Source organism: Xenia sp. Carnegie-2017, unplaced genomic scaffold (genome assembly GCF_021976095.1).
Source record: "Xenia sp. Carnegie-2017 unplaced genomic scaffold, XeniaSp_v1 HiC_scaffold_24, whole genome shotgun sequence".
NCBI classification, from domain to species: Eukaryota; Metazoa; Cnidaria; class Anthozoa; order Malacalcyonacea; family Xeniidae; genus Xenia; species Xenia sp. Carnegie-2017.
In genome coordinates, this window is record NW_025813487.1 from 11817511 (window position 1) to 11845466 (window position 27956).

General features: G+C 32.9%; 3 protein-coding genes across 6 annotated transcripts in view; all 3 read left to right on the plus strand.

The window, feature by feature from the left end:
• The first annotated feature begins 1870 nt into the window (after positions 1-1870).
• LOC124451502 lies at positions 1871-9863 on the plus strand. 3 transcript variants are annotated; one of them, XR_006950492.1, is made up of 6 exons: positions 1880-2366; positions 4970-5098; positions 5712-5877; positions 7433-7753; positions 8815-8880; positions 9271-9863. XR_006950492.1 is itself a non-coding variant. In XM_047002129.1 (4 exons), exons 1-4 carry the CDS (start codon positions 2300-2302, stop codon positions 6032-6034), a joined length of 423 nt encoding a protein of 140 aa, XP_046858085.1. In that variant the 5' UTR covers positions 1871-2299; the 3' UTR covers positions 6035-6092. The 3 variants fall into 3 exon arrangements, 2 of the variants coding, with proteins under 2 accessions (XP_046858085.1, XP_046858086.1); XM_047002129.1 differs by lacking the exons at positions 7433-7753; positions 8815-8880; positions 9271-9863 and adding an exon at positions 5974-6092 and having other exon boundaries at positions 1871-2366; XM_047002130.1 differs by lacking the exons at positions 8815-8880; positions 9271-9863 and having other exon boundaries at positions 1873-2366; positions 7433-8017.
• Positions 9864-10284: 421 nt separating this feature from the next.
• LOC124452156 (uncharacterized protein PB18E9.04c-like) lies at positions 10285-14227 on the plus strand. Its single transcript, XM_047002742.1, has 2 exons — positions 10285-11085; positions 14189-14227. Exons 1-2 carry the CDS (start codon positions 10285-10287, stop codon positions 14225-14227), a joined length of 840 nt encoding a protein of 279 aa, XP_046858698.1.
• An 892-nt stretch (positions 14228-15119) lies between these two features.
• LOC124450441 (receptor-type tyrosine-protein phosphatase S-like) overlaps positions 15120-27956 on the plus strand; it is a 60628-nt gene continuing 47791 nt past the window's right edge. The window contains exons 1-8 of one of the 2 annotated variants that reach the window (XM_047001112.1): positions 15120-15319; positions 16598-16726; positions 17508-17670; positions 17996-18258; positions 18770-19090; positions 22311-22454; positions 23139-23210; positions 24319-24391. In XM_047001112.1, the coding sequence (XP_046857068.1) occupies positions 15253-15319; positions 16598-16726; positions 17508-17670; positions 17996-18258; positions 18770-19090; positions 22311-22454; positions 23139-23210; positions 24319-24391 (1232 nt within the window). In that variant the 5' untranslated portion in view covers positions 15120-15252. The remainder of the gene's footprint in view (positions 15320-16597; positions 16727-17507; positions 17671-17995; positions 18259-18769; positions 19091-22310; positions 22455-23138; positions 23211-24318; positions 24392-27956) is intronic. The other variant, XM_047001113.1, reaches the window with a different exon arrangement.

Sequence of the window (27956 nt, forward strand, 5' to 3'; positions counted from 1 at the left end):
CTTTTTCAGTATAGATAGTTATTACAGTGTCAATTCCGCTTGTTGAAGCAGAATCAAAATCATGGCCTGTGTTTCCTTTTGCAAACAGCGATGTTATTTTTGATTGACCCGGCTTAGCAGCTGCTTTCGCTAATGCTTTTGCTGAATCTTTTTTATATCTTACTGCTCTTGGTTTTGCAGAAAAAGCGATAAGATGCAAAAAATATCCCTTTCAAAGTCATCAGTGTTTAGGTGACTGAGCCATTTATGCCAGCAGATGTTTACCATTAAAAATATCTTTGCTATACGTCATGTTCCTGGTACGTTTTTGGATTTAATAATAACGAAAGAAATTTGCAAAGGTATTGTGATTTTTACTTGTTTACATTTAAAAAATGACGTTTCACGGTTGTCGAGGAACTCGCTCCTCAGCTGGTTCACTAACACTCTTCGTTTTGAACCTTTTATTTTACAAGCCAAACAATCTACAAGTACATCACTGGAGTATTCTTACGCTATCTATTAGAGTTAATTAATTATTTACATGTTATTTATACTATCGGTAATTACATAAGTCGAGCTTTCCTTTACGTCATAAGCAGTACTCACTCTTTCATTGCGTTTCAAGTTCTCACGCGTTGCAACAATAAAGAAGAACTAACTAAACAAACACAGAACTTACAAAACGTACTTAAAACAAAGAAATGTTAAAGGAAAACTAACATAGTTACGACAATTTTATTGCTAAGCTAAAAAGAATGCAATATCCCACAACGGTTAAGTAGTCTTTATCTTGGATTAAAAACAATAAATTTTCAACCTGTAGGGCACTTTTGCCCCCCCCCGCCCATCTCCAGAAAAGGCAAGGGGGGCCGTTGCCCCCCTTGCCCCCAAGTTCCGGCGTCCCTGGATTTAATATCTAAACATTGAGTACCTGGTTCACAAAAGCAATTTGCACAATGTTCAAGGAATAAAGTTAATATTGGCGGAAAGTGCAATTATGCGAGATGTTTGGGAATGAAGAAGTTAAACAGACTTGTAAAATTTAGGTTTCATCAAGCTTTGTAAGTGAGAAATGATTTATAAACGCAAATATAAGAAAGAAGAAGGAACGATTTTTTCAAGGATTGCAGAGTTTTTGATTTCCTTTAAATCAACTGAAACTCAATGTTAGTTGTTATCTACCTTTGTTATTTACCACAGTTGCATTTACCCTAGGTCATGTTTCTTTTGGTTTCGGAATTCAATGCATTTGATTGTAGTTATTGATTACCATTGTAGCAATCAGCTCAAATATAAACGAAAAAAGACAGCATCAATTATGCCTTTTGGTTGCCTTATTCCAAATGGAAACAGATTGCTCAAATTTACATAGCAAATGAATTGGATTTCTTTTCTTTAAATGAAATTCTAAAGCAAGTTTTTACATTTTGTAAGGGAAGTGTTTCGTCATAGTTTGCATTGTACAGCGTGTAAGATTAAAGTTTCATTAATTGGTTGCAAAAGATCTGGGCATTTTCGCACTCAACGGAGTGGGGTTGAACATGAAGTCCTTGCTTTAGCACGTCCTCATTTTTGCAGTAAATGCCGCGAAATAAAAAGGGGGGGAGAGCGGAGTCGTCCTTAAAAGATTTAATTCAAAATTACGTTTTACAAGTTCAGTTGTATCACAATTTTTAAAATCGATGAATGTCTGACGAAGATGAATATCTGTAAATTTTTAAAATTTCAGAAAACTAATTCATTGGGTTGAGAATAAAAAATTCCGATTTTGTTGCTTTTGCAGAATTCCTTCACATTAAATTTAAAGTCAACGCTATTATTAGATTGCCAAACAATATACGGAAGGGTCACAAGTGTCGGAATATTTGATGTTATTGTCCTCGCGAATATTGCGCAGCGTCGCTAGGAACCATTATTCCAGCTAGTTGATAGCATTAGTCATTTCTTTGCAACCTCTAAAATGACTTCTCATTGTTTCTCGACTCTAAATATTCTCGCATCAATCAAACTAGACGACATTTTATTTTACAGGTTAGAAATTCTAAAAAGTGGCTGGGAATAATCAGATGGTCATCGTATCAGCTCATGCATATCGTCAGCTTGATCAACTAAAATGTTCAATTGACTACAGTAAAAAGACCTTTATATTCTTCAGCAGGGGAATACATTTTTGATGCACCCTGTGTATTTGCTCCTCTGGTAAATGAACGGATAACACCGTGTATTGTTTTGTTCTCGAGATTGGTTGTATTCACTGCATGGTTTTCACTCAAAATATAAAGAATCGATCGAAATTTAAGGAAATAAGGCGACAACAATGATATATTTCATTAATATTTTTGCTCACATGCTGTTGTTGGTCGGCTTATTTCGGTTAGCTACAGGTTGGTGAAGTTATGTGACAAACTATTGAGTTTTGTACTATTTGCTTTTATGCATTTAACTATACTATACCTTTGGACTATTTGCATCAGTAAATTTGCTTGGTGTACAATATATACAATGTATTCTTGTTAAAATTCATTTCTGTTAAATTTGCGCACGCCCCATGTGGAAAACAACTCCCTTGTTGACAATGGTTAGCGTGTTGAAATAAAATTATTCATTCATTCATTCATTCAATGTGCGAAATCTTTATTATTGTAGGCTCTTTGCTTCACTTATCAGCGGCGTAGCCAGCAAAAAGTATTTGGTCGTAATCAGTACTTCTGTTTTGCATGACTGAAGAGTATATTAGCTGGGATTTTATACTATATCTCAACCTTAAATGCGTACATGGCAGATTTATCAAGTCCTTTGCTTTTGATGTTGATATTTATACTTGTAAGCCAAGATAGCGGTTATGAACGCCATTTTCAAAATTCCAATTTCATACTTGCATTTTAATGTCAATCTATCAACATCTGTGTTATATTTTGAAGGGAGATCGTATGGTTGCTCTATAATTATACTATTCTTCACTCAGTCTCTTGCCGATCGATAAGAAATCAATTGCACGATACATCTGCTTTTGACTTCACAGCTCATTTCAAATGGTAAGACTAACGGTTGTTGAAACACCATTTGACGACCATCTGCCAGTATATTATCAAGCAGAAATGCATTTCGTTTTTCCATAAATCACTGTACATCCATACTCATCATAAAACATTAGAACATAGCCAAAGCTATTTGACCTATCAGCGTAAAGTATTTCCATGTTTTATATCTTATAGTTTCTAAATTTATGAGGTGGTTTGAGATTAAAAGCTCAAGAGTTGTGATGCAAGAGTTTAAACAATAGATTGTGTAATATTTCGTCTTTATTCAAAGACATCATCAGACTAATAGATAAAACTAATAGTCTAATGGTGTGTTTGGAGTAAAGACGAAATATTACACAATCTATTGTCTAAGCTCTTGTACATCAGCTTGAATATCAAAAAAATGAGATGTCTATGTTCGGAATCTGTTTTATTAGAATTAGAAAATGTGACGATGGAGTGAAAACAATGGAATACAATAGCTAGTTGGCATTCTCTTACTTTATTGGCATTCTGTATATAGAGAATACTAAGTTAGATATTGTTATAGTTCATTTCCTTTTTAGTATTCTCGAAATTATAAATATACTTATTAAGTTAAATTGATACCCTCGTGTCTTTGGTAACGTTCTAGGACGGTTGGAGCATGGTCACTTGTGCTCTATGGTATTTGGAGTCCGTCAGATTAGATGAAAAGTTTCTATCTAATTTTCGGAACTCTAAATCCTATAGAACACACCTGATCAGGTTCTAACCATTACGAAGACTTTTATAAATTGACGGTTTGTGATAATTTCAAACGGTAAAACATCCAGCGTAATGCACCAGTGAGTTTATCTTAGTGATCAAACATACATATTTCACAATAGGTTAATTGCTATAAAGGTTTTTTTGACAGAGCATAACATCCTTTAGTATCTGCTCTTTCAAAAAAGACCTGAGTAGCATCTGCTAAGACCATTATACACATTCCTTTTGAATTTTTTTGTTATTACTGTACTTGAACGACAGAATAGTTGCATGCCTTAGAATAGACCAAACACAGTTCCTCTTCTCATCTTTCAAACGAAACAAAGGCCATCTTTATTAAAGTGTCAGGTTTGTCGTGTACAATTGAAGAGCCTTTCATGCTGTGTAAGCTAAATTTCTGCATGCAGTCATATGTTTTGTTTAAAATTAAAGTAATCGTGTAATAAAGGACGCTTTCAAAATGTCTTTGCCCGTCAGATCAATAATTTGCAACTCAACGCACTCAATGTCTGATTACAGTGTTAAAGAGAGTGAAAACGAAACTCTCAAATATGAAGAAAATAAGAGAAAGTTTATAAAACCAATCTTACATTTCATAAAAACGACCTACACTTTGACAGTTTCAGCTCTGCGACTGTATGCAAACAAAGAAGCAGATTTTTGTCGTACTTATTGTCAGTTTTACTACATTTCGCGATGGTAGGTTGCCTAAATTGTAAGACGTCACTGCAGAGTTATAGCTAAATCAGGTATATAGTTCATTGGGTCAGAAATCATTTGCATGAGACTGGAACGCAGTATTTCCATCTCACTGTGAGGTGCATGTCATAATTATACTTATTGCTGCTGTCAATATACATTTTCATAGTTATCAAATCCACTGCTCTCACATAATTTTCATGTTGGTAATAATTTAGAAATTAGCGATTGATAAATTTGAATGGTAATAGTAATTGTTTAATAATAATAGCCAAGAAAACCATGCAGTCACAACAATAATAATTTACTTACAATAAGAGTTACAGTAAAACCTTTTCTACGACTTGAAAAAAGGTTGGCAGGTCAGCTTTATTTACAAAGAATGAGATCCCCTTCAAGCTAAATTTATTTAAAATTATGGATTTTTTAAGGATTCTTAAAGGAAAATCTTTTTTGTAGACGTCTGTCTACCATGTAAATAGACATCAGAAATATTATTGTTATTTCATTCACAGCTTTATCGTGTGATGTTTCTGGAGAAAGACGTTTTAAATGTGTAGATGATGTACATGAGAAATATCATTGTCCGAAAACATGTTGCTATAACAAAACAGCAAGTCCTTCATGTTATTTCACTGATAAAGGTAAAAATAACCAATTGCATGATATGTAAAGTTTGGGAAATTTGCTGCATGTTTCACTTGCTTTTTTTTTGGTGAAATTTACCATTGTTTTTATGGAAAGTGATTCTGTCGTTTAGACAACAAATGCTTCCCTACACGTGATGCAATTTTCCTCAGCCTCGCCTTCTTTTCTTAAAAATAATTTGGCAGAGAGCTTCCTTTATGGAAAAGAATGTAGCCAATCTATATTATATAGTTATCCACGTATAGAATGTGTTTGCATCAGTAACATATTCCATGTCTGAATTTTCTCTAATTCAATAAAATTACCAAATTTTTCGTCAGTGACGTAGCCAGTCGTAAATTTGTTCATGCTATGTAAAATTTTTCATCATATACATTATTCATTTCTTTAGAAATCTATTCTTTTTAAAGTGAGCAACTCCAAAGTATTTACATTGCATGAACATACTTGCAGGCTGTCAACGACACTAATTTTTGTACTTTCTATTTTCATTATTAAAATTGAGTTGGCTGTCATGTTACTACAACAGAACGTGACTATATATCAATGATTTATGAGCGTTGTACTCTCGACAAATGCGTGATGAGATGTTTAAAATTCCTTTTTTAGATTATGGTCTGATTCAGCACGCTAATGGACTTTGCGTAATTGTGCGAGAAAGTGATGGACTGCTTGTTTGGTCAAGCAACTGCACTATGAGAAATGCTTTCTTCCTGGTGTCATATGATTATCCAATATACATCGCGGAAACAGGACGTTGTGTTTTACCAACAAAGTTAGTTTACTCAAGTTATTCTTTCAATAAGAACCTTTACTTCCATTCTATTAACATGCAGTGTTTACGACATCTTGCCATAACTATATATTTCAGGGAAACGAGCAAATGTACATTTTCTCTTCACCAAAGGCTTCTGTCAGAAAACGAATTCTGAAAATCAAAAAGTAAATATACGACAAAGGGATTTTAAAAAAGACCTGCTAACAAAATTATCATGTATAAATTATTGCTGCCGCGTCGAGCAAGTCTTAGGCAACCAGCAAGACAGCGATCTAATAGTCTTACGTATGTTGCCGCAAAGCATTATGGAAGATTTGGTCTTTTAGCTCAAATTTCATTTTCTATTCAATTCCTCAAAGTTTAAAAGTATTTAAGCCCGCGTTAATTTTTTTTCGCGTAATAGAATTCAAAGGGAGCATGAGCAATAATATTTGCAATTTTATCAAGGGAAATTCATAGAGCTCTTTGTTAGTTCATAAAAAAACATATTGTCAACCAATAAGGGCAATATGTTTTATATGAGCTAATGTTGACTTTTTTAACTGTATTTGAATACAGCACAGCAATCTTAAATACTGTAAAATCATACATCGAGCATCTATTCATTTATCTTGGTTTTCCCGCCATCTCTGAGTTCAATTGGTGTATTTCGAGTCAGTATTAAGTAGGGCAATATTCAATACCTCCGAGGTTACCTAGTAATGTGTTGAAAATTGAAACCATTCGTCTCTGCAACACGAACGAAAAATCTAAACATGATAGGGAGCTTTGGCAAAAGTACTACTGCTACAACGAGTTCGAAGTTTGACCGTGTAAGGGAATAGCACGAGGAAGTTTGTTGTCGTTGTCGCTTCGTCAAAATTTAGTTTTAGCTATAAACAACAGAACGAGCCTTTTTATTGTGAAGAATACCGACGTTTGCGAAGCAGCTACTGCTCCATTTGTCAATAAAGATATCAACTAATCGGTAATACTGATTTTGCAAGAACATAGGACTGTTTATAGTGAAAAATCTTCACTATTTTAACTTTTATGTACGATATATTTATGCTATTTTATTGTTTGTTTACCGTTCACTTTGCGTACGAAGTACATGAAAGTTATCAAAGTCACATTTCCTTTTAAATGCACATATGCGCTCAAAAAAGGTTCTAAAGTAAAGCATGGATGCGCGAAAATAGTACTGTAAACTAATTTCTTACACAATTATAAAATATACCTACATTCCTGGCTTAAAAAAACATCGTAGTCGCGCCTACGAATTTTTTACAAAACATCGTACTCAGATTGATGACGGCTACGTGTTGTTGTTGCCAAACAATATACGGAAGATGTATACGGAATATGTATACGGAACAATATACGGAATATGTTGTTGCCTCTCAACAATTCGGATATAAGTTCTTTTGTGGCACATCCAGCCATGTAATGAAAATTCTCAATATCTTAAAACAAAAAAATATGATGCTATATAATATAATTCTCTTTACATATAATGCTTATAAGCACTTAATAGTTATTTAGTTATTGAGATATTTCTTATCATTGTTAGTTTACGAAAGAAGGTTTCGGGACGGCGAAAATTTGAACATTCAATGAAATGAATCTTGCCCTAACTGGATTATTGAAGTCCGATCAGCTGAATTTGGTGTTTTGATGGAAGAAAATGGTGGTATTAGAAAACCATATATGATATCTTTGCTAGACAATAAATGTCTGTCGTCGTCAGCATATAAAGTTTTGCAAAAGCAATGTAACGGAAAGAGCAGATGTTTGTTTACCGTGAGGAAAGATAATTTCTTATCGAATTCATCAAGTTGCAGTAACTTTACATCGTTACTTCTATATTACACATGCAAAACTTCAATGTCAGGTGTGGAAATTTATTGTTATTTGAAAAGCTGGCTAAAATTTTGCCATACCAATATTTGTTGTAGAAAGTTGAGAACATAGGCAAATATAGATGTTGAAAAATTCTTTAACTTGAATTATTGAGTATAAACTGGTGAAGGTAGCTCCCTATAAAAACTAAGAACATCAATGGATGTGCTGCCCGCATTAAAAATCTGATCTATTTTAATCATTTCATAATCTTTAGAAACAAATGTTTGCACAATACATTTTATTGCTAAATTAATAAAAAAATCAGTCTTTCTGGCAGTTGAAGTTCTATCAAAACTAGAAGAATTACTCATTTATTATTTTGTTTTTTGTGCTCGTTAGAAAGCTGCTGAAAATGTAAGGGGCTGATAGCAAATACTTAAAAACTTTTTTATAAACTTTAAGTGACAGCTGATGGCTACGTCCATGAAAAAAGATAGATTTTGCTGTAGATAACCCGTTTCCTCCACGAAATTATGATAGATAAACTGGCAAACGAACAATAGCATAAGTCAACACTATGCCCACCATTTCTTAAATTTTCTTATCTTGTGTTTTAGTGATTAAAGTTTATAGTCAATAATTGTCGCCATAGCATTTTCGTTTTCTTTATTTTTCAATGGTAAACTTTATTTTCTATAAATATCTCTAAAAATGAAGAGCTACAAACCTGGTAATATAAATTCACTTAGGGAGGCTACCTTTGTCGTCCGTCCTTTATATATTTCTGCGAAAGTTTCATTAAATAGTGGCGTAGCATCTGAATAAATGGGGGAATATTTTATAAATCTATGTTCTGCAGTATTGAATTAAATCAATTGTTTTCATTAAAACACTCACATATAAATATGTGCCCTACCCCGCGTAACGAGTTTCTTACGCTAGTGACACTAACGATGTGTAAATTACTATTGATTATTTCATACAAAATCGAAGTATACTAAGCAGTTCCTTCATCGTTAAAAATGTAGATATCGATTATATTCAGGAATGGTTGGTAAATGTAAAGTGTTTTTTTGGCTTACTGTCTTTTTCGATAATTTTTTTTTTCAGGGAACGGTAGTGCAACATCAGTAACTATGAGATCTGTAACTACGACACCAGTAGTTACGACATCAGGTAATGAAAAAGTAATCGAATTATATATCACGGCAAACAAGTGGCATTGCGTGTCTTATACACATAGCTTAAAAGTTTTAGAATATTTTTAGTGAAGTCAGCCGTGCATACTTAATTTTGGGCGCAGTTTAATCAAATACATTTGTCTTTTTACTTTCGGCAATCTTTATAGTCTAAATACTGCGAGAGATTTGATGAAAATCTTAAAAAGTTTGAGTAGTTATTACGTCGCAATGAAGCAGTCTGTATGAACTGTGATTTTTCTTATCAAAACTGTACCATGACTTTTCTTTGCACTTATTAGCTATTCATTGTAAAATGTATATGACATGTCTTTTTCTAGATGATAGGTACAAGTTAAATACACTCGTTGTTTTTTTACAATTTCAGAAAGGTCATCTTCATCAGCGACAAAATGGTACTTTATTTTTGTGGCGTTCATTTCAGGAGTTTTGTTGGGAATTTTTCTTTCGTATTTAATATTTTTGTGCCATCGTCGATGGTCAAAAAGGAAACTTCAATATGTTCCAGAAGACATGCAATACATAAAAAATTCCCTTCATGACTCAGTGGACTTTAATTAAAATAAAAACTTTTCAATCTACGAAAAAACAACCCATGTGAGAAAAAACATCAAAAACTGGTCTATACGAAAAGGAATAAGAATAACCATCATTTATAGCAAAAGAAATGAACTGAAATGATGAAAGATAAAAATCAATTTATAAAAAACTGAATTGAGGTTTTTCTATACAATATTATTTTGCATTTCGCTTTGTCATGCCTAACAACAAAATGTGATTTTTTAGTCAGGTGATATAGTTGATTTTTCCTTTTTATATTTTCTGATGTAACTACGAAAATAAATCAAGATTATTACCAAGCACTAATGGTAAAAGAATACATGTAAGAGCATCATAGAGGATGAAAATCAATTTAAAAGAACTTGAATTGAATAAATTTAGTTTTTATAGATAGTTTTAGCCATGCATGTTTAAATTGTGACGTGTAGCTACTCAGTTTTTCTACATTTTTGACATTTTGCTTTTTGCATTTTAAATATACCAGTAACTACGACATCAGTAACTACGACATACGTAACTACGACATCAGTAACTACGACACAAGTAACTACGACACAAATAACTACGACACTAATAACTACGATACTGATAACTACGACACAATAACTACGACATAAAAAACTACAACGGCAAGACTACAACACTAGTAACTACAACACCAGTAACTACGACACCAGTAACTACAACGCCAGTGACTACAACACTAGTAACTACGACACCATTAACTACAACGCCAATGACTAAAACACTAGTAACTACGACATCAGAAACTACGACACCAGTAACTACAACGCGAGTAACTACAACGCCAGTAACTACAATGCCAGTAACTACAACGCCAGTGACTACAACACTAGTAACTACGACACTAGTAACTACGACACCAGTAACTACAACGCAAGTGACTACAACAATAGTAACTACGACACCAGTAACTACAACGCCAGTGACTAAAACACTAGTAACTACGACACCAGTAACTACAACGCCAGTGACTACAACACTAGTAACTACAACACCAGTAACTACGACATCAGTAAATACAACGCCAGTGACTACAACACTAGTAACTACGACACCAGTAACTACAACGCCAGTGACTAAAACACTAGTAACTACGACACCAGTAACTACAACGCCAGTGACTACAACACTAGTAACTACGACACCAGTAACTACAACGCCAATGACTACAACACTAGTAACTACGGCATCAGTAACTACGACACCAGTAACTACAACGCCAGTAACTACAACACCAGTAACTACAACGCCAGTGACTACAACACTAGTAACTACGACACTAGTAACTACGACACCAGTAACTACAACGCCAGTGACTACAACAATAGTAACTACGACACTAGTAACTACGACATCAGTAAATACAACGCCAGTGACTACAACACTGGTAACTACGACACCAGTAACTACAACGCCAGTGACTAAAACACTAGTAACTACGACACCAGTAACTACAACGCCAGTGACTACAACACTAGTAACTACGATACCAGTAACTACAACGCCAATGACTACAACACTAGTAACTACGACATCAGTAATTACGACACCAGTAACTACAACGCCAGTAACTACAACGCCGGTGACTACAACACTAGTAACTACGACACTAGAAACTACGACACCAGTAACTACAACGCCAATGATTACAACACTAGTAACTACGACATCAGTAACTACGACACCAGTAACTACAAAACTAGTAACTACGACACCAGTAACTACGAAAATAGTAACTACGACACCAGTAACTACGACAATAGTAACTACGACACCTGTAACTACGACAATAGTAACTATGACACCAGTAACTACGACAATAGTAACTACGACACTAGTAACTACGATACCAGTAACTACAACGCCAATGACTACAACACTAGTAACTACAACACCAGTAACTATGACAATAGTAACTACGACACCAGTAACTACGACAATAGTAACTACGACACCAGTAACTATGACAATAGTAACTACGACACCAGTAACTATGACAATAGTAACTATGACACCAGTAACTACAACACTAGTAACTACGACACCAGTAACTACGACAATAGTAACTACGACACCAGTAACTACGACAATAATATCTACGATACCAGTAACTACGAGTAACTCCCTTGGTAATGGTAAAGTTCGGATCTTGATAAGAGCGTAAAAATACCGAAATTTTTGGAATGAAAAGGTTCACGGAAAGTGAATCAAAGTGATAAATCGAGAAGCAGGGTGAGGTGAACTTAGTCGATCTGCTTTTACGCTGCGGTTTTCCTTTAAAAAAAAAAAGTCTTTAAGGAAATTCAATTACTGATGTCGAGATGACAACCATTTAGTATTTCAAGCACTATCAAAATCGATGAAAGATACAATCGCTCTGTAAAAAGTAAAATGCGAGTTATAGACTCAACATTTTTTATGAACCTGGATATTCAAGTTTCTTTTTTCTTCGGAAAAACAGATCTTTAAATCCATTGAAACGACAAAAAAAGACAAACACTGTTTGACACCGTTTGAAAATTTACCTTCCGACGAAAGAAAAATTTATGCTTGAATATTTTCTCGTCATATTTTATTGTATTGCCTTTTAGCATAAAGTGTAATTTTCAGTTGGCTTTTCCTCGTTACAAGTTGTAAGTTACAACGAACTCACTGTAGTAAAGTTTTAGCTGTAAAAATAACCTTTGCGAAGAGTTGGCCTAGTGTGTTGTTTGTCGTGATGTTGTTTATATGTTTATGCTTTTGCAGTTTGTATTCAAATTTATATTGGCCGTGTATGTTTGGCACTCAGGGAATGAAACTGACGTACAAACCGCGTGAATATTCGACTTTGAAGGACTGGAACTGACGTACAAACCGCGCAAGAGACTAGGACTTTGGCTTCAATTTTATATCTATAAAATGTATTGTCGTTATCATTCCAGATATATATATATGGAGTTCACTGATGCAATCCAATGAAACAATCACAAAGATGACGTCATAATCGTATTTGATTTTAAAATGGCGGACACCCCTTGGGCAATTATTTAATTTAAAGCATGTTCGGAACTAATTACAATTTCAAAATAAAATTTTTTAACGTAAATATAACGTGAAACGTGTACTAAGATGTCAAAGATGATATTTTGTAATTATAAGGGAGTAAAAAGCTGAATTTTACAGATATTCTTAATTTTTGTTTCATTAAATTTAGTCAATAAAATAAACAAGTTGAGAATTGTTCAGCATATAATCACAGGTGTTATATAAGAGTAGATATATAAGACATCTTTTTATAGGCATAATTTTGTCAAACATTTAGTAAACAAAATTTACATTAGTCGAGAAATGCTAATCCTATATGTCAAGTATGATTGTTACCAATGTTATGCAAAAACGTAAGTTCAACGACAAAACCTGCTTATTCGCATTAATTTACTGATAATTATTGCTTTTCAAATTTCTTCTAGATTACTGTTGTGAGAAGCATTCCATTGGAAAGAAGTGGGAAAGTATTAAATGCACTATATCCATTTCTCTATAAATCATATAATTTTCATAACATTTATATGATTGTGGACCCATGCTGTACTTACAATAAATTACTTTTGAAGTTGTTTCAGTGCGTTATGATACAAATTACTAAATAAACTACGTTACATTGAAAATAATTTGAATTTTTTCAACTTAATCATCAACTGCATATAGACAGAGCTCATCTGTCACATTGATCGGCAGTAAGTTTAATTTTGTTCTTTGACTCTTTTTAATAGTGATATATTATTAAAATATCAAAATATTAAAAAAAAATCTTAAATTTGAAGATATCAGTTTGCGATTACGTCATGCATTGGTTCATTTTTTTTACCTTCCTGAATATCTTAGAATTCAACGATTATAACATTGAATTCAACGATTATAACATTGATATAAGTGCAACATGTTAGTAAATATGTCATATGTCGCATAGACATCTGCAAATAACAGCTTTGTGACTGAAACACAATTCAATGAGCGACTTGATTGTGTTATAATAGTTATCAAACTTTCATAAAGCAGATTAGATGTGAGCTAATTCATTTATTTGCGTGTAAGGAAGATTTGCTGTTCAAATCTGTCTTATGTAAAAATTCCAGTCATACTGGCTTTACTGTCTTCACTGTCATACCAAGTACACGTGCATTAAAATAAAACAAGACGGAAATAACGACGTACTTCTTTCACACTTTTGTCTTCTTCTTGATCGGTACATCCCTATACATAAGGTTAGAGATATTACCTTTAATCGTTGTAACATAACTGACCAAATTTCTTGATAAAGAAAGTTGACGTAAAAAGAAATATGTAAAACAAACAAACAAACAAACAAAATTATGCTGGGTGTTTTGCGGTTAATATGATTTATTGATTGAGTTACAGAACGATAATTAGCAATTTTTTTGTTTTAATATCATGCCAGAAATGATATGCTGTTAAAAGAAATTTTACGTTTTTGTCTAGAATGTTTGTTAAGGTAGATTATTTTTCACAGCTGCTTTGGAAAACTGGTAAATTGCATTGTAAAAACTAATGCTATGTAATGTCCTTCTTTTTTTGTTCATTTTTTTTTATGTAGTTAGGCAATGTGTTTTTAATGCTATGTGGACAAATTTTAAAATGACTAAGGTAAGCCTTAATAAAGAAGGGTAGACTGCCAATTCTTTAAATTTTCTTTTCAGATTAATGTCGCATTAAGTACCAAAATAGAATTAGCATAAATTTTCAAGAGGCAAGCAATCGACTCATTTTGAACACGCGACTGAACATCAAGAAAAACTTTACAGGAAAGTGCTTTTTACCACATAGGTAGGTATATTTTATGTATTTCGTAGATATTGGAACCTTACCATGGGTTGTAAAACAGCATTCTTGTTAAAAAAGCTAATTTTGTAATGAACGGCTTCAGTGAACAGTGATTTTTTGATAAGTACTGCTAATGAATTCCTTTTGATGACTGCACTAGATTCGATGATTTACATATACAAAGAAAGTAAAATTCCATTTAATTAAGTATTGTATACGCAATATATGATGTATTTTCCTTATTTTCGAGATGAAATGTAGACAACAGCTGCAGATTTCTTTTCTTAAATTTTGATGCAACTATCAAAATTTTTGTGCTCCAGTTATTTTTAATCCATTTACGTAACTACGACTGTTCAAAAAGACGTGCCATCAACTGTCATGCCTTTAGTTTTGTGAAGTTCTTTTTTTGAATTTTTACTCTCTACGATATCTTCATTTGGTCCTTTTTTGCCTTTTGAAATGTTTTATACTTTTTTATAAAATGAACTGCGAGAACAAGCAGTACGTTCAATGCTCACATTTCCCCATTCCAATCGTTGATATTTTCTCTAGAGGCAAAGGAAAAACTTTCTATATCGTGTATTAATTAAGTAGCGTGGTACAGTTGATAAAATCGCAAGTTTTCTTCACTCGCAGTTTAATTCACCCAACTCGGAGCAATTGTACTTTTCTGTAAGTTTATTTGACTGTGCAATAATGTTCAAAATTTTCTAACACTTGAAATGAAAATCGAAAGCCTTTTTGAAAACCTTTTATCGCACGTTGTTTATAAGTGCTCTTATCCTCTCTGTCTCTTGTGAGATTATTATATTTTTCTGTTTAAGAAAGAGACTATAGTAAATTTCACTAAGCTTACTTCCTTTTAGAATTCTTTATATCAACTATATAATTCTCAGTAAGAATACAAGCTGGAAATTTAGAACAAAAGGAGGCAAAAATGGTATATTTCTTTAATATTTTCGCTCACGTCTTGTTCTTGGTCGGTTCCTTCCACTTGATTACAGGTTTGTTGATGTTAAGAAAAAAATTTTAAATTTGCTTTTGTTTTTGAGAATTTATGCCACCTGCATTGATTAATTGTCATGTTCACAATTTAAAAAGTGTGGCTGAGGTGTAATTATCCGGAGTTATCTTAAATAATATATTGTTATATGATTGTAAAATATATATAACTGAATAACTTCCGTATTGCAAACATTAGTGGCATGGAGGAAAATATGGAATTTGAACAAAACAAAGACAGGAGTATGGATCTCCTTTATTTTTAGTTGTAGACTAAATTCATTTCTTCATTATAGAAATTATTAATTAACAATGGCTTTCTGTCACCTATGGTTGCTCATTTTCTGCATGCTCTCCATCTTTCGGCTGGAATAATTCATTCACTAGAACACACTTTCCTTTCTTTTAGTTTTACGAAAAACGTATTTTATAAAGCGTATTCAGTTGGTATCTGTAGAATGTGAAGTTTTACATCAAAAGAATCTATAAGTGACATTTTTAAAACCTATTTGGTTTTAAGCAACGGTGTATACTTATTGCATCGTATCGTCTGATGAAGAACATGGCAGAAATTCTTTAATGTTCTTGCTAAAAGCTAAAAGTTGATAGTTTTTTTATATATCTCCGAGTCTTTATTATCCGAAAAAACATTTTCAAGTTACAGTTTCCAATTAATAATAAAAGTTTTTGCATCCACACATACGAGTGTTTCTCTTTCACTTTCAGTAACGTTGTTTTATGATAACAAACGCAATTATTTTTAAGTGGCCAGTTTTTCAGCATTGTAATTCTTTACTGCGCATGATTCCTAATGACTAACCATTTTTTCATCTCTTTGTAAGAATATGTCTTTTCGTATATATTATCATGGGAACATAACTATTTTTGTATCTTCATTTTTTTTAATCATTTCGACCTAGTGCTGTTTCTCCATCCAAAATTTGAGGAGGATATTTGTTTTTCTCTCATGCCATAATGTTGAACAAATATTGCTTAAACTTGACATTCAGTTATTTTAAACTTGCATTATTGCATAAGCTGCTAGAGTAGTTAGCCTATTTTGTTTTCTTGGAAAAAGTACTATACCTTTAAAACAAAACTTTTATTAAATGATCTGAATAAAACACTTAATTATTCCTTAAAATCAATTTCTTTACCATCATCTGGTAAAGCTTCAAATATTTTTTGACCTGCACAAAAACATCGCCCTTTTATCTTTATTTCGCTTATATATGTGGCCATGGCAGGTATCATATATTATTTTGTTCTTTTTTCTACAGCTTTATCGTGTGAAGCTTCCAGAGGAAAACTACTGGAATGTGGAAATAATGTAAAACAGCAAGATCAATGTCCAAAAACATGTTGTTTTGACAAAACAGTAAATCCTCCGTGTTATTTCAAAGAAAGAGGTAACATTGTAAATTGAATTTACTATGCATTTGATTCATTTTTGGTCTTTTCTTACCTCCCTCAGAATACGTTGCTTCCTAAGAATTCAAATGATAAAGTATCATTTAGTTGTGGTTGAAATTTTTCTGATGTGTTTCATGCGGAACGACAAAACAAAATGCGTTGCTATTTGAAAATCACAAATAATAGCTTCGTTAAACAATTGAATTTTTTGTCCAGAACTGTTCCCCCATTTATTCACTTTGACTATGATTATACTTAATGAATCCACACTTCCAACAAAAATGTTTTCTCTGAAGAACTGGATTATTAGACGCTCAAAAAGAAATGAAAAAGACTATGTTTATATCATTAAAGAAATTAGGATTTTATGTTTAAAAATATATTCATAAACATGTACAATAAGTAAATAAATGAATATATAAATAAATATAAAAAAAATAGATGAATATATAAATAAAAAACATGGAATCTTATGAAAAAAACTTAACTTTTACAAATAGATTCACCCATACATATAGCTAGATATTTTTGTACCATTTCATAAAAACATAACGTTTCTTTTTATTTATGTTCAAATTTAACTACAAGAGAACTGATTGCACTTAAAATTTAAAATTTAATTACGGTGAACAAGACCTTCTACTTTTGTCTTGATTCATTTTTGTTTTTTGGATAACACACCGTAACTTTAAAGTTGAGTTCAACAATATGTTATTTTAAAGGTAAATTATTAAAAGAAGACATAAAAGTACAACGGATCTTTGAATTTTTTCTCAGTTTATGGTCCTATTCAACACGCCAACGGTCGTTGTATAAATGTAAAAGATGCGAACACTCTCATTTGGTCGCATGATTGCACGTCAAGAGATGCTTTATTCTTAGTCTCATTTGAGTATCCACCGTATCACGTTGCTACAGGAAAATGTGTCGTACCGAGCAGGTGAGTTATAAAATTGGAACTGTATAGTGTCTTCACTTTTTTTCTTCTTTGATATGTAACATGTACGTTTTATTATGTTGTATTACCCTTTTAGTATGTAAAATAACACCTGGTTTATTTTATCTTCACGAGTTAAAAATTACCCAAAACATCATCAATATTTCATACAATACAAGCATTATAACTTCTTAACCATTACATCAAAAAAGAAATAACAAGACCTATATACCGTTTTTATTGATTTTTTTAAAATGTTATAAAGCATTTCGTTGCTTTCATCGTTTATATTAGCATAATTTTTAATACTTTATATGGGTTTTTTTAGTTTTGCTGGTATTCCATTGGCATCATCAGATCCTGGCACAAATGTTAGTCTTATATTATTAACTAAATTTTGCGGTGGTAAAATAGGAAGATATCAACCAACTAATAATGGAAATTTAGAATACTATCATGGAAAGACTCCATACGATATATGTATTGGTGGTTCATCGGTTTTAAACAATAAATGGATACCTCATCAAAATGAAGTAGTGGCTATGGTGGAAAACGTGTGCAAAGTGGATAACTTATGCAAATTGCACTATGGTAAGTTTCCAGAAAAACGTTATTCACCTTTAACGAAGCGTATTTATACCATACAAGCCTTTCATTTTATGTTCTTTTTAATTAAAATACCCAAAATAGCCAACATACGTATTTGTTGAGGCAATACCATTTTTTTTATTTTTTTCTTTCTTGTACCTCTATTTTAGACCACGAAAATAGCAATTTATCAACTGCAAACTTTTCACATCTACGCCCAAATACAATGTCACGAAATTTGCTTCGATTTCCAGCTAAATAAAATATCTTGAACTGTTTTAATTTAAGACTGAAATTTGAAATGTTATTTTTTTGCAAATATTACGATTTCATACCCAAACAAGTTTCAGTTTCAGAGATGCAGTGCTTGTACAGCGTGCATGCGCAGCTGCTACTCACAAATTTATACAAATTTTTTCTCATGAATCCTTAAGCCAATTATCTTTGCTCTCTAGGCTTACTTCAAAAAAATTCACAAATTAGATATTTTTATATTAGTTTTCTTTATTAATAGTTTACGAAAGAAAGTTTGGAAACAAAGAACATTTAAATATTCAATGCAATAAATTATGTCCTACATGGTTCATTGACGTACACTCAGCAGAATATGGTGTTTTGATGAAAGAAAATGGGAATGAAAGAAAACCTTATAAGATATCGTTGGACAAAAAAAAATGCGTTTCGTCATCTGCTTTGAGCTTAGTGAAAAAGCGATGCCATGGAAATAAAGAATGCTCGTTTGAAGTACAAAAAAATGACTTTTTATCCACGCCATCCCAGTGCAGCACAACGCCATTTCTACTCGTTTACTACACTTGCACAACACTGGAAAAAGGTATGGAGATATTTTCTTTGCTTTGTAAAGTTAATGACAGTGATAGCAAAAGAAAATAATACCAGCAAAAATATACTACATGCTGCAGTGTGTGCATTTTTGATTTTACAAACGTAGTCTTAGACTAGCACTTGCTGGCTTTTTCACTTGTCTCCTTCTGGAGCGTAAAGGGCACCTTCAATAAACAATTAAACGTTTAAACACAAAAAAAAAAAACTAAACATAATCACTGATCAATACACGATTCGAAGTTATACACGATTCTTAATTGATCTATTATAAACAAGTTTCTGAAAACAAGTTACAAATATCAAAAATATTTCCAAAGAATATTCTTGTTTTAAGGTAGATAATGAATCCGAAAAAGAACGTGTACGATTACTTTCTGAACAATGTTATTGAATAATTGATGAATAGAGAAATTTATGCGCATTTAATATACACGACGACTTTTTTTAGAATAGACATGTTTCGACATCTCATGATGCCATCGTCAGTATGAGTGAGATAATAAATGATACAAGGTTTATATACAAGTAATAGGATACAGAAATTAGAACAATAAAATGGAAATAAGATAAATTAATGAGGAGCGTCCGAGCGTATTATAAACTAAATATTGTATTAAATTTAAAAACTTGAACAATGAGGTCAGGGTTAGTTTTGTTAATGTGGAGTGCTTCTTTGATTTTAAGGGAGAATGAGGTGTCGGCAATGTCGATGATTTTGAAGCAAGAGGGTAAATAGTTGGTTTTACATGAGTGAGATTTAAGAAGGTGTCGGTCGATATGAGAGTTTTTCTTCTGTTGTGGTATGTTCCCTGATTCTGGTGGATAAATCGCGCGACGTTTCGCCAATGTATTGGGAATTACATCCCGCGCAATTGAATTCATATACCACCATAGATTTAATCGAATCAGGAATCATATACCACCACAGATTTAATCGAATCAATCGAATTCATATACCACGATAGATTTAATCGAATCCCTGATTCGATTAAATCTATGGTGGTATATGAATTCAATTGCGCGGGGTGTGATTCCCGATACATTGGCGAAACTTTGCGCCCTTTATTCACCAGAATCAGGGAACATACCACAACAGACAAAAACTCTCATATCTACCGACACCTTCTTAAATCTCACTGATGTAAAACCAGCTATTCACCCTCTTGCTTCAAAATCATCGACACTGCCGACACCTCATTCTCCCTTAAAATCAAAGAAGCACTCCATATTAACAAAACAAACCCTGACCTCAATGTTCAACTTTTTAAATTTAATACAATATTTAGTTTATAATACGCTCGGACGCCCTCCATTAATTTATCTTATTTCCTTTTTATTGCTGTAATTTCTGTATCATATTACTTGTATATAAACCTTGTTATATGTTTGTAAATGATGATCATCCAGGTTAATAAAGTCCTGAGAAGGACTGTTTTTGTTGTTGTTGACTGACGTTTCGACAACCTTAGCAGTAGTCATCTTCAGAGTCAAATGAGGAGTAAACGTCAGGTTAGCCGTATTTGTTATCTGGTTCTTACGTCATTGTATTGTGTGTACAGGAAATGTGTACGGCTGACCTGACGTTTACTCCTCATTTGACTCTGAAGATGACTACCGCTAAGGTTGTCGAAACGTCAGTCAACAACAACAAAAACAGTCCTTCTCAGGACTTTATTAACCTGGACGATCATCATTTACAAACATATAACGATACTCCCGGGTTCAAACCATTTACTTTATAAACCTTGTATCATTTATTCTCTCACTCATACTGAAGATGGAATCATGAGATGTCGAAACATGTCTATTCTAAAAAAAGTCGTCGTGTATATTAAATGCGCATTAGCAATAGTGTTTTTACGAAATTAGAGAAATTTATACTGTTACATGTATAAAGAAATCATATGTGATTAGAAAAATGCGCCTCGTATACATTACGGCATGAATGAGATGTCACATTTAAAATATAAACAACGATAAAGTATCGACATTTTCGTATTCATTAGGAAGCTTTTACACCTTGAACACAATAATAAATGTATTTTGTTTTTGACTAGAAGTATAGTGAATTCTTTCCCAGTTCTTAATCACCTAATTTGCATCGATTATTTAATGTTAATTAGGTGATTAAGAGCATTTGATTATTTAATGAAAAACGAGCATTTGATTATTTAATGAAAAACAAAACTGTAAGAATATTTAAGTATAAGTTTGCATTTCATTGAAATGCTGTCTTTTAAAACATTTCTTTGTGTTGAAATGTCAAAGTCAGGCTTAAAATAGTTTATGTGGATAATACAAACTAAAAACAATATTACACTCCATTTAACTGTTGTGTATAGAGTGTATAACACACAATAGATGTCATGTGATATTTTAAGTGTTTTTTTTTGCCTAAGTTACATCTTTAAGGAGCAAATAGTTGGCTTAGTCCAGTATGTCCATCGACAGTTTTCATTGTGTTTTTTAAAGTTATTTTGAGACATCCTAGTTACAAGAAAATTTAATATTTGGGGCTTCAATTTGCTTTGTACATACTTCTATTGCTTGAAGATTCTAAAGCCTTCGTCAAACGAGCGTAACATTTTTATCCAACATCGCGCATTTTTGTTGTGATATGAAGTTGGCACCGTTTGACCACTATTAAAACTAAGAGTCAAATTTTAAGAGTCCTGAGACGATTGCTTAAATTGTCCAGCTAAGTGCGAAGATCATATTTCATTTAATTTCAAACACCGCACTGCATAAAACATTCATTCAACAACATTTTATGCTAATTTTTAATGTTGTAGTCGTTTGACCATGTTCGACAACATTTGTTGGCTTTAGGCATGCGTAAGTGTAAGTGTGTGTTGAAGTAATTTTTCTCACATAATATTTGGAATAAAACTTCTTTTGTAAATTCTTTTGTTTCATTTTATCGTTTTCCCCCTTGTCCAGTTTCTTTTGTCATCAATAAGCTCCAATATACACAAAGATGTCAAATAAAGCCGAATTTTTATGAGCCTGTTATCCGACATTGTTTGTATAAGAACGTACGACCCGTTGATTAAGCCACTCAAAATAGGAAAAGTTGGCCCATATGACCAGTTCATGACAATAAAGTCCAACATCGCCCAACAAAGTTGGACAATGTTGGAAAATGTTGGATAGACATGTTGCGCTCGTTTGATTAGGCTTAACTTATCTCTTGACACACATGTTTGTAGTGAGCATTAAGACACCCGGAGCGACCATCAGCACTGATGAATCAAAAAGTAACACTTTGGCATCCACAACAACAACTGCTACGACAGGTCACAAAATAACAACAGAAGACAGTAAATTCAACAACAAAGATGGCGATGACCCAGGTAACAAAATTTTTCTTTTTTCTGCACCACATGTTTATCCAAACAAGTGCCACTGTCTTTGTTTATTGTTTATTTGGACAGTTTCGTGAAGGATGTGAAAATTAACAACAAATAACATGGCTTGTTGGTTGATAACTAGTAATAAAAGTGTCTTATATCATAGTACAATGTATAAATCAACAAGTGAAAGTTGTGTTATTGCTTGAGTGAACAACTAACTCATACGCATCACAAAAGACTTTCGAAAGATAATTTATAGTTCGTATTTGTGGGAAATCTTGAGGACTCAACTTTTCTACATATGAACACAATCACTTGACATGCATATAAGAGAAGGCTTTTGCAAAAATGGATAGAAAAATAAGTGGTTGTTAGTATTGAGAAAAATATAATATTATTCGCATTATGTTTTTTGATCTACTTCATTTTGCGACAACATGCTAACAAGTTACCAGGTGTATCCATTGCGTGTGTATTTTTCAAATTCGTTGATATAACGGTGTTAAATGGAAATCTACTGTTTGTGTTCAACCGGGCAGTGCGTAGATTTTGTCAAAATATAATAAGATATAAAGGCGACTCTAATATACTGCCATCTGTTTTTCATTTTCTTATTCACATTAAGACATCAACAGCATCCATCACCATGAGTAATTTAAAAAGTTTTAACTTAATTAACTGTAGTACCTACAACGGAATCTACGAAGACATACCTCAATGCCACTTCAAAAAAAGAGATAAACTCGGGAAACGTAGGTAATAAAAAATCACTGTAATCTATGTCATACATAAATAACTCTACCATAATTTCTTTTACAAGTGCTGCTTCAAGAATAAGAAATTCGAAAAGTAAGAGAAAGTTAGCATTTGAAGGCAATATTTTCCTTTTACTGAGTTTCGTTTCGTTTCGTGAATATTCATTTCGCTTTCTTTGCTAAGGTAAATTTGCAATGCGTTTTATTGGACTTTATTCTTTGCTTCCATGAGCTGTTCGAACAACTACACAGTTTGGTGAAGGAACCTGAGGGGCTGATTACATGAGCCCGGGTAGCCCGGATTCATCCAAGCGTTAAATGATTTTGGGAAATGGAAACGATTTAATGCTCGTCATCAGATAAATCTTCTTGAGAAATTTCATAATATTCTGATTTAATAACTACGCAAAACATTTAAAATTACAATAACCAATTAGCCTTATTTTATGAATTTCAGCTGGAATGACTTGTCGCGCTTAACAAACAGTTGTAATTTTTACGCTTAAAGTTTTGCCTTTTTTCAATGCCTCGAAATCATTTCACGACTTACTGAATCCCGATTAGCCGGGATCGTGCCGGCAATCAATCATTTTAAATTTAAGGGTGAAAGATCCGGCAAAGTGTTCCTAAAAAAGCAAAGTCAAGTAAAAGCGTGTGATAGTTTTAAGTTATTCAATAGTTCGTTTTAATTACTAGAATAGTTGCTCAATTCCCCGGGGGCTGCAACGATGTATAAGTAAAGACAAAATGCCTTGTATTTATTTAATAACGAGCTTTGTTGACCGCTATCCTATTTTCGTGTTGTTTTTCTAGTGACTAAAGTAATTTCCATTTGTTTAACGCAAAGTCTGCTGTAATTTTTCTTTCTGCCTGAGGCATTTAGTCTAGATACTCCAACGATTAATAAAATTTCATTAAGAACTATATAGATCAGTATGATTTTTTAGACTTTTTTACGATTTTTTGCTCATTAACTTTCCACAGGTATCTCAAGGTTGTCTAAAATTCAAACTTCGATGAACAAAGTTCTATTTTAAAGAACTTGTAGTAAATAGAGACTTTGGACGAAAAATTTTATGAATGACTGCAATGAGCTCTCTTTCTTTTAGTTGTCCTTGCTGCTGCTGCAGTTGGTGCAGTTCTGATTATTTTTCTGGCTTTGTTGATAATTTGTTTTTTATGGTTAGTACTTAAAAACTGCTGTCATTCTCCTAAAAAATCCTCAACAACTGCAAATCATAAGCTCATGCTTAATTAAGTCATTTTTTCTTTTCGAGCAAGCTTTAACACGTTAGACAGATTTTTCTGCGTATCATGGCTTATTATAGTTATTGCAATGCATTTCGTTCATTTAATTTATAATTTCTTGTCGTTTTCTAAAAGGCATATCGTCAACTTATCTTCAACACCTTTAATAAAACCTAAATTGCAACATTGCAGTGCATGAAATGTCTTTTATGATCTGATAAATATTTTTAACAACTAATATCCAGGTCTTTTTAACTTTAATAAATTGAATTTTCGCTTACGTGCTCTTCAAAATGACTAGTTGAATAACTTTCTTGTATATAATGCCACAGCACTGCGCGTATATGTGCTAGATTTAGAATACAAATGTATCAAAAGCTGAGTTTGATTACAGTGTAATCTGTATTCTACCATTTATGACTTTACAGGCAACAAACTACCTACAATGTGAAAATGTTTGTCTTCGAAAGTAATCAATGAAACATTTTCACAGGATATTTTTATAATTGATATTTGCTGTTATCCGAACATAAAGGATCGTTTCTAGTTTCACAATCAATGTTTTTTCTTGGAGAAATACGAAATTATAACACGTGAAATAATCTTATGCATGCGTGATGTAGACAAGTGTGATTTCGAGAGATAAAACTTTTCTTTGACTGTGAGTTGAAGCTCATTCTATTTACTTTAAAAGATAATAAAGTGGTAAAGTTCATTAGACTCACTGATGTGCAACTACAATATTTTTTTGATTTCATTCCAAGTAATAACAATACGTTATCTGTTAAGTTCCATCTCCGTTATGTTGCTATTTTCTTGTTATATCTCGTTCTATTCATTGCTTCTATCAACATGTTCACTTCTCAATTATATAATTGCATATTAAAGTATTAAGTCATTAATAATATGATATCTACAACACCTATCTACATATATTATATGTTTATTAGAGTAACTATCCGCATACTGCGCATTTCACTTTTCGCAGGAATTATTTTGCCTGTCGAATTAGGGCCTCAGCTACTCCCATAATACAAACTTCTCTGCAAAATTAGTAGTATTTTAGAAAATTAATTCTACTCCTTGTGTGCCAAGTGATTAAAAACAAATTTAATTGGAGAAGTAGCTAGCTAAAAATAGGCTGGCTTTGCCACCACTAACAGAAATCAAAATATTTTAACCAGTAAATTTGTTGACGTATTTAGCTACCTAGTAATATTTAAGTTCTATATAATGTACTACACTATTTTCTTTGCTTTGCGAAAACAAAATTTTATGACATTGGGAACTTATCTCATGCAACTCAATAAAATATTTCCATCATTTTTTTTGTTTTTCCTTTGGTAAATTTCATTAAAAGTTCGTTTGGACGTTAATTACAACAAAAAATGTAACATACGCAACGTAGAATAAAGTATGCAAATAAGTTTTCATATGAATATTTTATGCAGTGCGGTGTTTGAAATTAAATGAAGATATGATATTCGCACTTTGCTGGACAATTTAAGAATCGTCTCAGGACCTGAAAAAATCAGGTGACTCAACGGGATTCGAACCCATGACTTCTGCGGTGCAGGTGCAGTGCTCTGACCAACTGAGCTATGAAGCCACACAGTGGTGAGCAGGTCAATATTGTTGGGCTCATGTTTTCTCGTGAAAGGAATGTCGTATGAATATTTTATGCAGTGCGGTGTTTGAAATTAAATGAAGATATGATCTTCGCACTTTGCTGGACAATTTAAGTAATCGTCTCAGGACCTGAAAAAATCAGGTGACTCAACGGGATTCGAACCCATGACCTCTGCGGTGCCGGTGCAGTGCTCTGACCAACTGAGCTATGAAGCCACACAGTGGTGAGCAGGTCAATATTGTTGGGCTCATGTTTTCTCGTGAAAGGAATGTCGTATGAATATTTTATGTAGTGCGGTGTTTGAAATTAAATGAAGATATGATCTTCGCACTTTGCTGGACAATTTAAGCAATCGTCTCAGGACCTGAAAAAATTATTCATTTAATTTCAAACACCGCACTGCATAAAATATTCATACGACATTCCTTTCACGAGAAATCATGAGCACAACAATATTGACCTGCTCACCACTGTCTTCTTCATAGCTGGTGGAGCACTGCACCGGCACCGCAGAGGTCATGGGTTCGAATCCCTGACCTTCAGGTCCTGAGACGTTGCAAATTCTCCAGCAAAGAGCGAAGATTATATCTTCATTTAATTTCAAACACCGCACTGCATTCATACGACATCACGAGACAATTGACCTGCTCACTGTGGCTTCATAGGTCAGTTGGTCAGAGCACTGCACCGGCACCGCAGAGGTCATGGGTTCGAATCCCGTAGAGTCACCTGATTTTTTCAGGTCCTGAGACGATTGCTTAAATTGTCCAGCAAAGTGCGAAGATAATATCTTCATTTAATAAGTTTTCATGTCGCAAGAATTCTGTTTCAAAAATTCACTGAGCAAAAAAAAAGATACGGTCAATTTTTTTAAACTACACAATAAAAGTGTAGAAGAAAATGAGACATGGTTGCCATAGCAACGCAATCAGTTATCTTATTCAAGCATCTTTAAATATAACTGGCATTTTTGAATACACCTGGATAGTTCATATTTCCAAAGTTTGAGTGTGTTTGATCAAAATAATGTTTTTAGTGAAGGCTACCTGAAACACCTGAATATTGCGTGAACTCTAGGGGCCTCCTTAAAAAGGTTCAAATTCTACATGTAACGGAAAAGCCCTCTAAATAATTTTACCAATACTTAATCAACAACAATTTTTTGTCAATGATGACTTATGTAGAAAATTGATAAATGTTATTTGTCTTTTCTAGCAAAACACGGCGGGAGCCAATCTCCCGTAATTTGTACATGAAACCCTTAAAATGTAAGAAAAATTCAAAAGACGAAAAAGACTTATCCGTCAACATGAACGAAGATGTTGAAGGGAATAAAAATGTTGCAACGGTAAGGCCTAGTTTTTGTCTTGAAAAGCTCAACTGCCGTAATAATTAAATCACCAAAATTGGTGGCTTGCAACCCATCCCTTCGGAGAATAATGGAATGTTTGCCATGTTGGAGGAAATTTGCATTGTAAATAAAGAAAATCTTTGTTAAAATCATCCAACAGGGCGGCTTGACGTATTTTGCCAGCCAAGAATAGCCCAAGAGTTCTTTTAAGAATAAAGAATTTTCCCAGACTTCATCACGTGTCAACGTCTGATATTTGATTTGCTTTTATAAGTCATGATGACTCATCTAGCGTACATCATCATTAAAAGAAAGTTATTACTAAAATATGCAAAACTGTTTTAATATACAGTGCTTTCATTGTCTTTATAAAAAAAAAATCAGACGTGCACTAAACAGTCTCAAAGACTGTTTACGATATTATTTTATTTGTATTTAGCAAGCAGATATTGACACATGATGTTTTGTCTGCCAAAATACATATGGTCATATAGTTTCAAAAACAATTCTTTACAGAG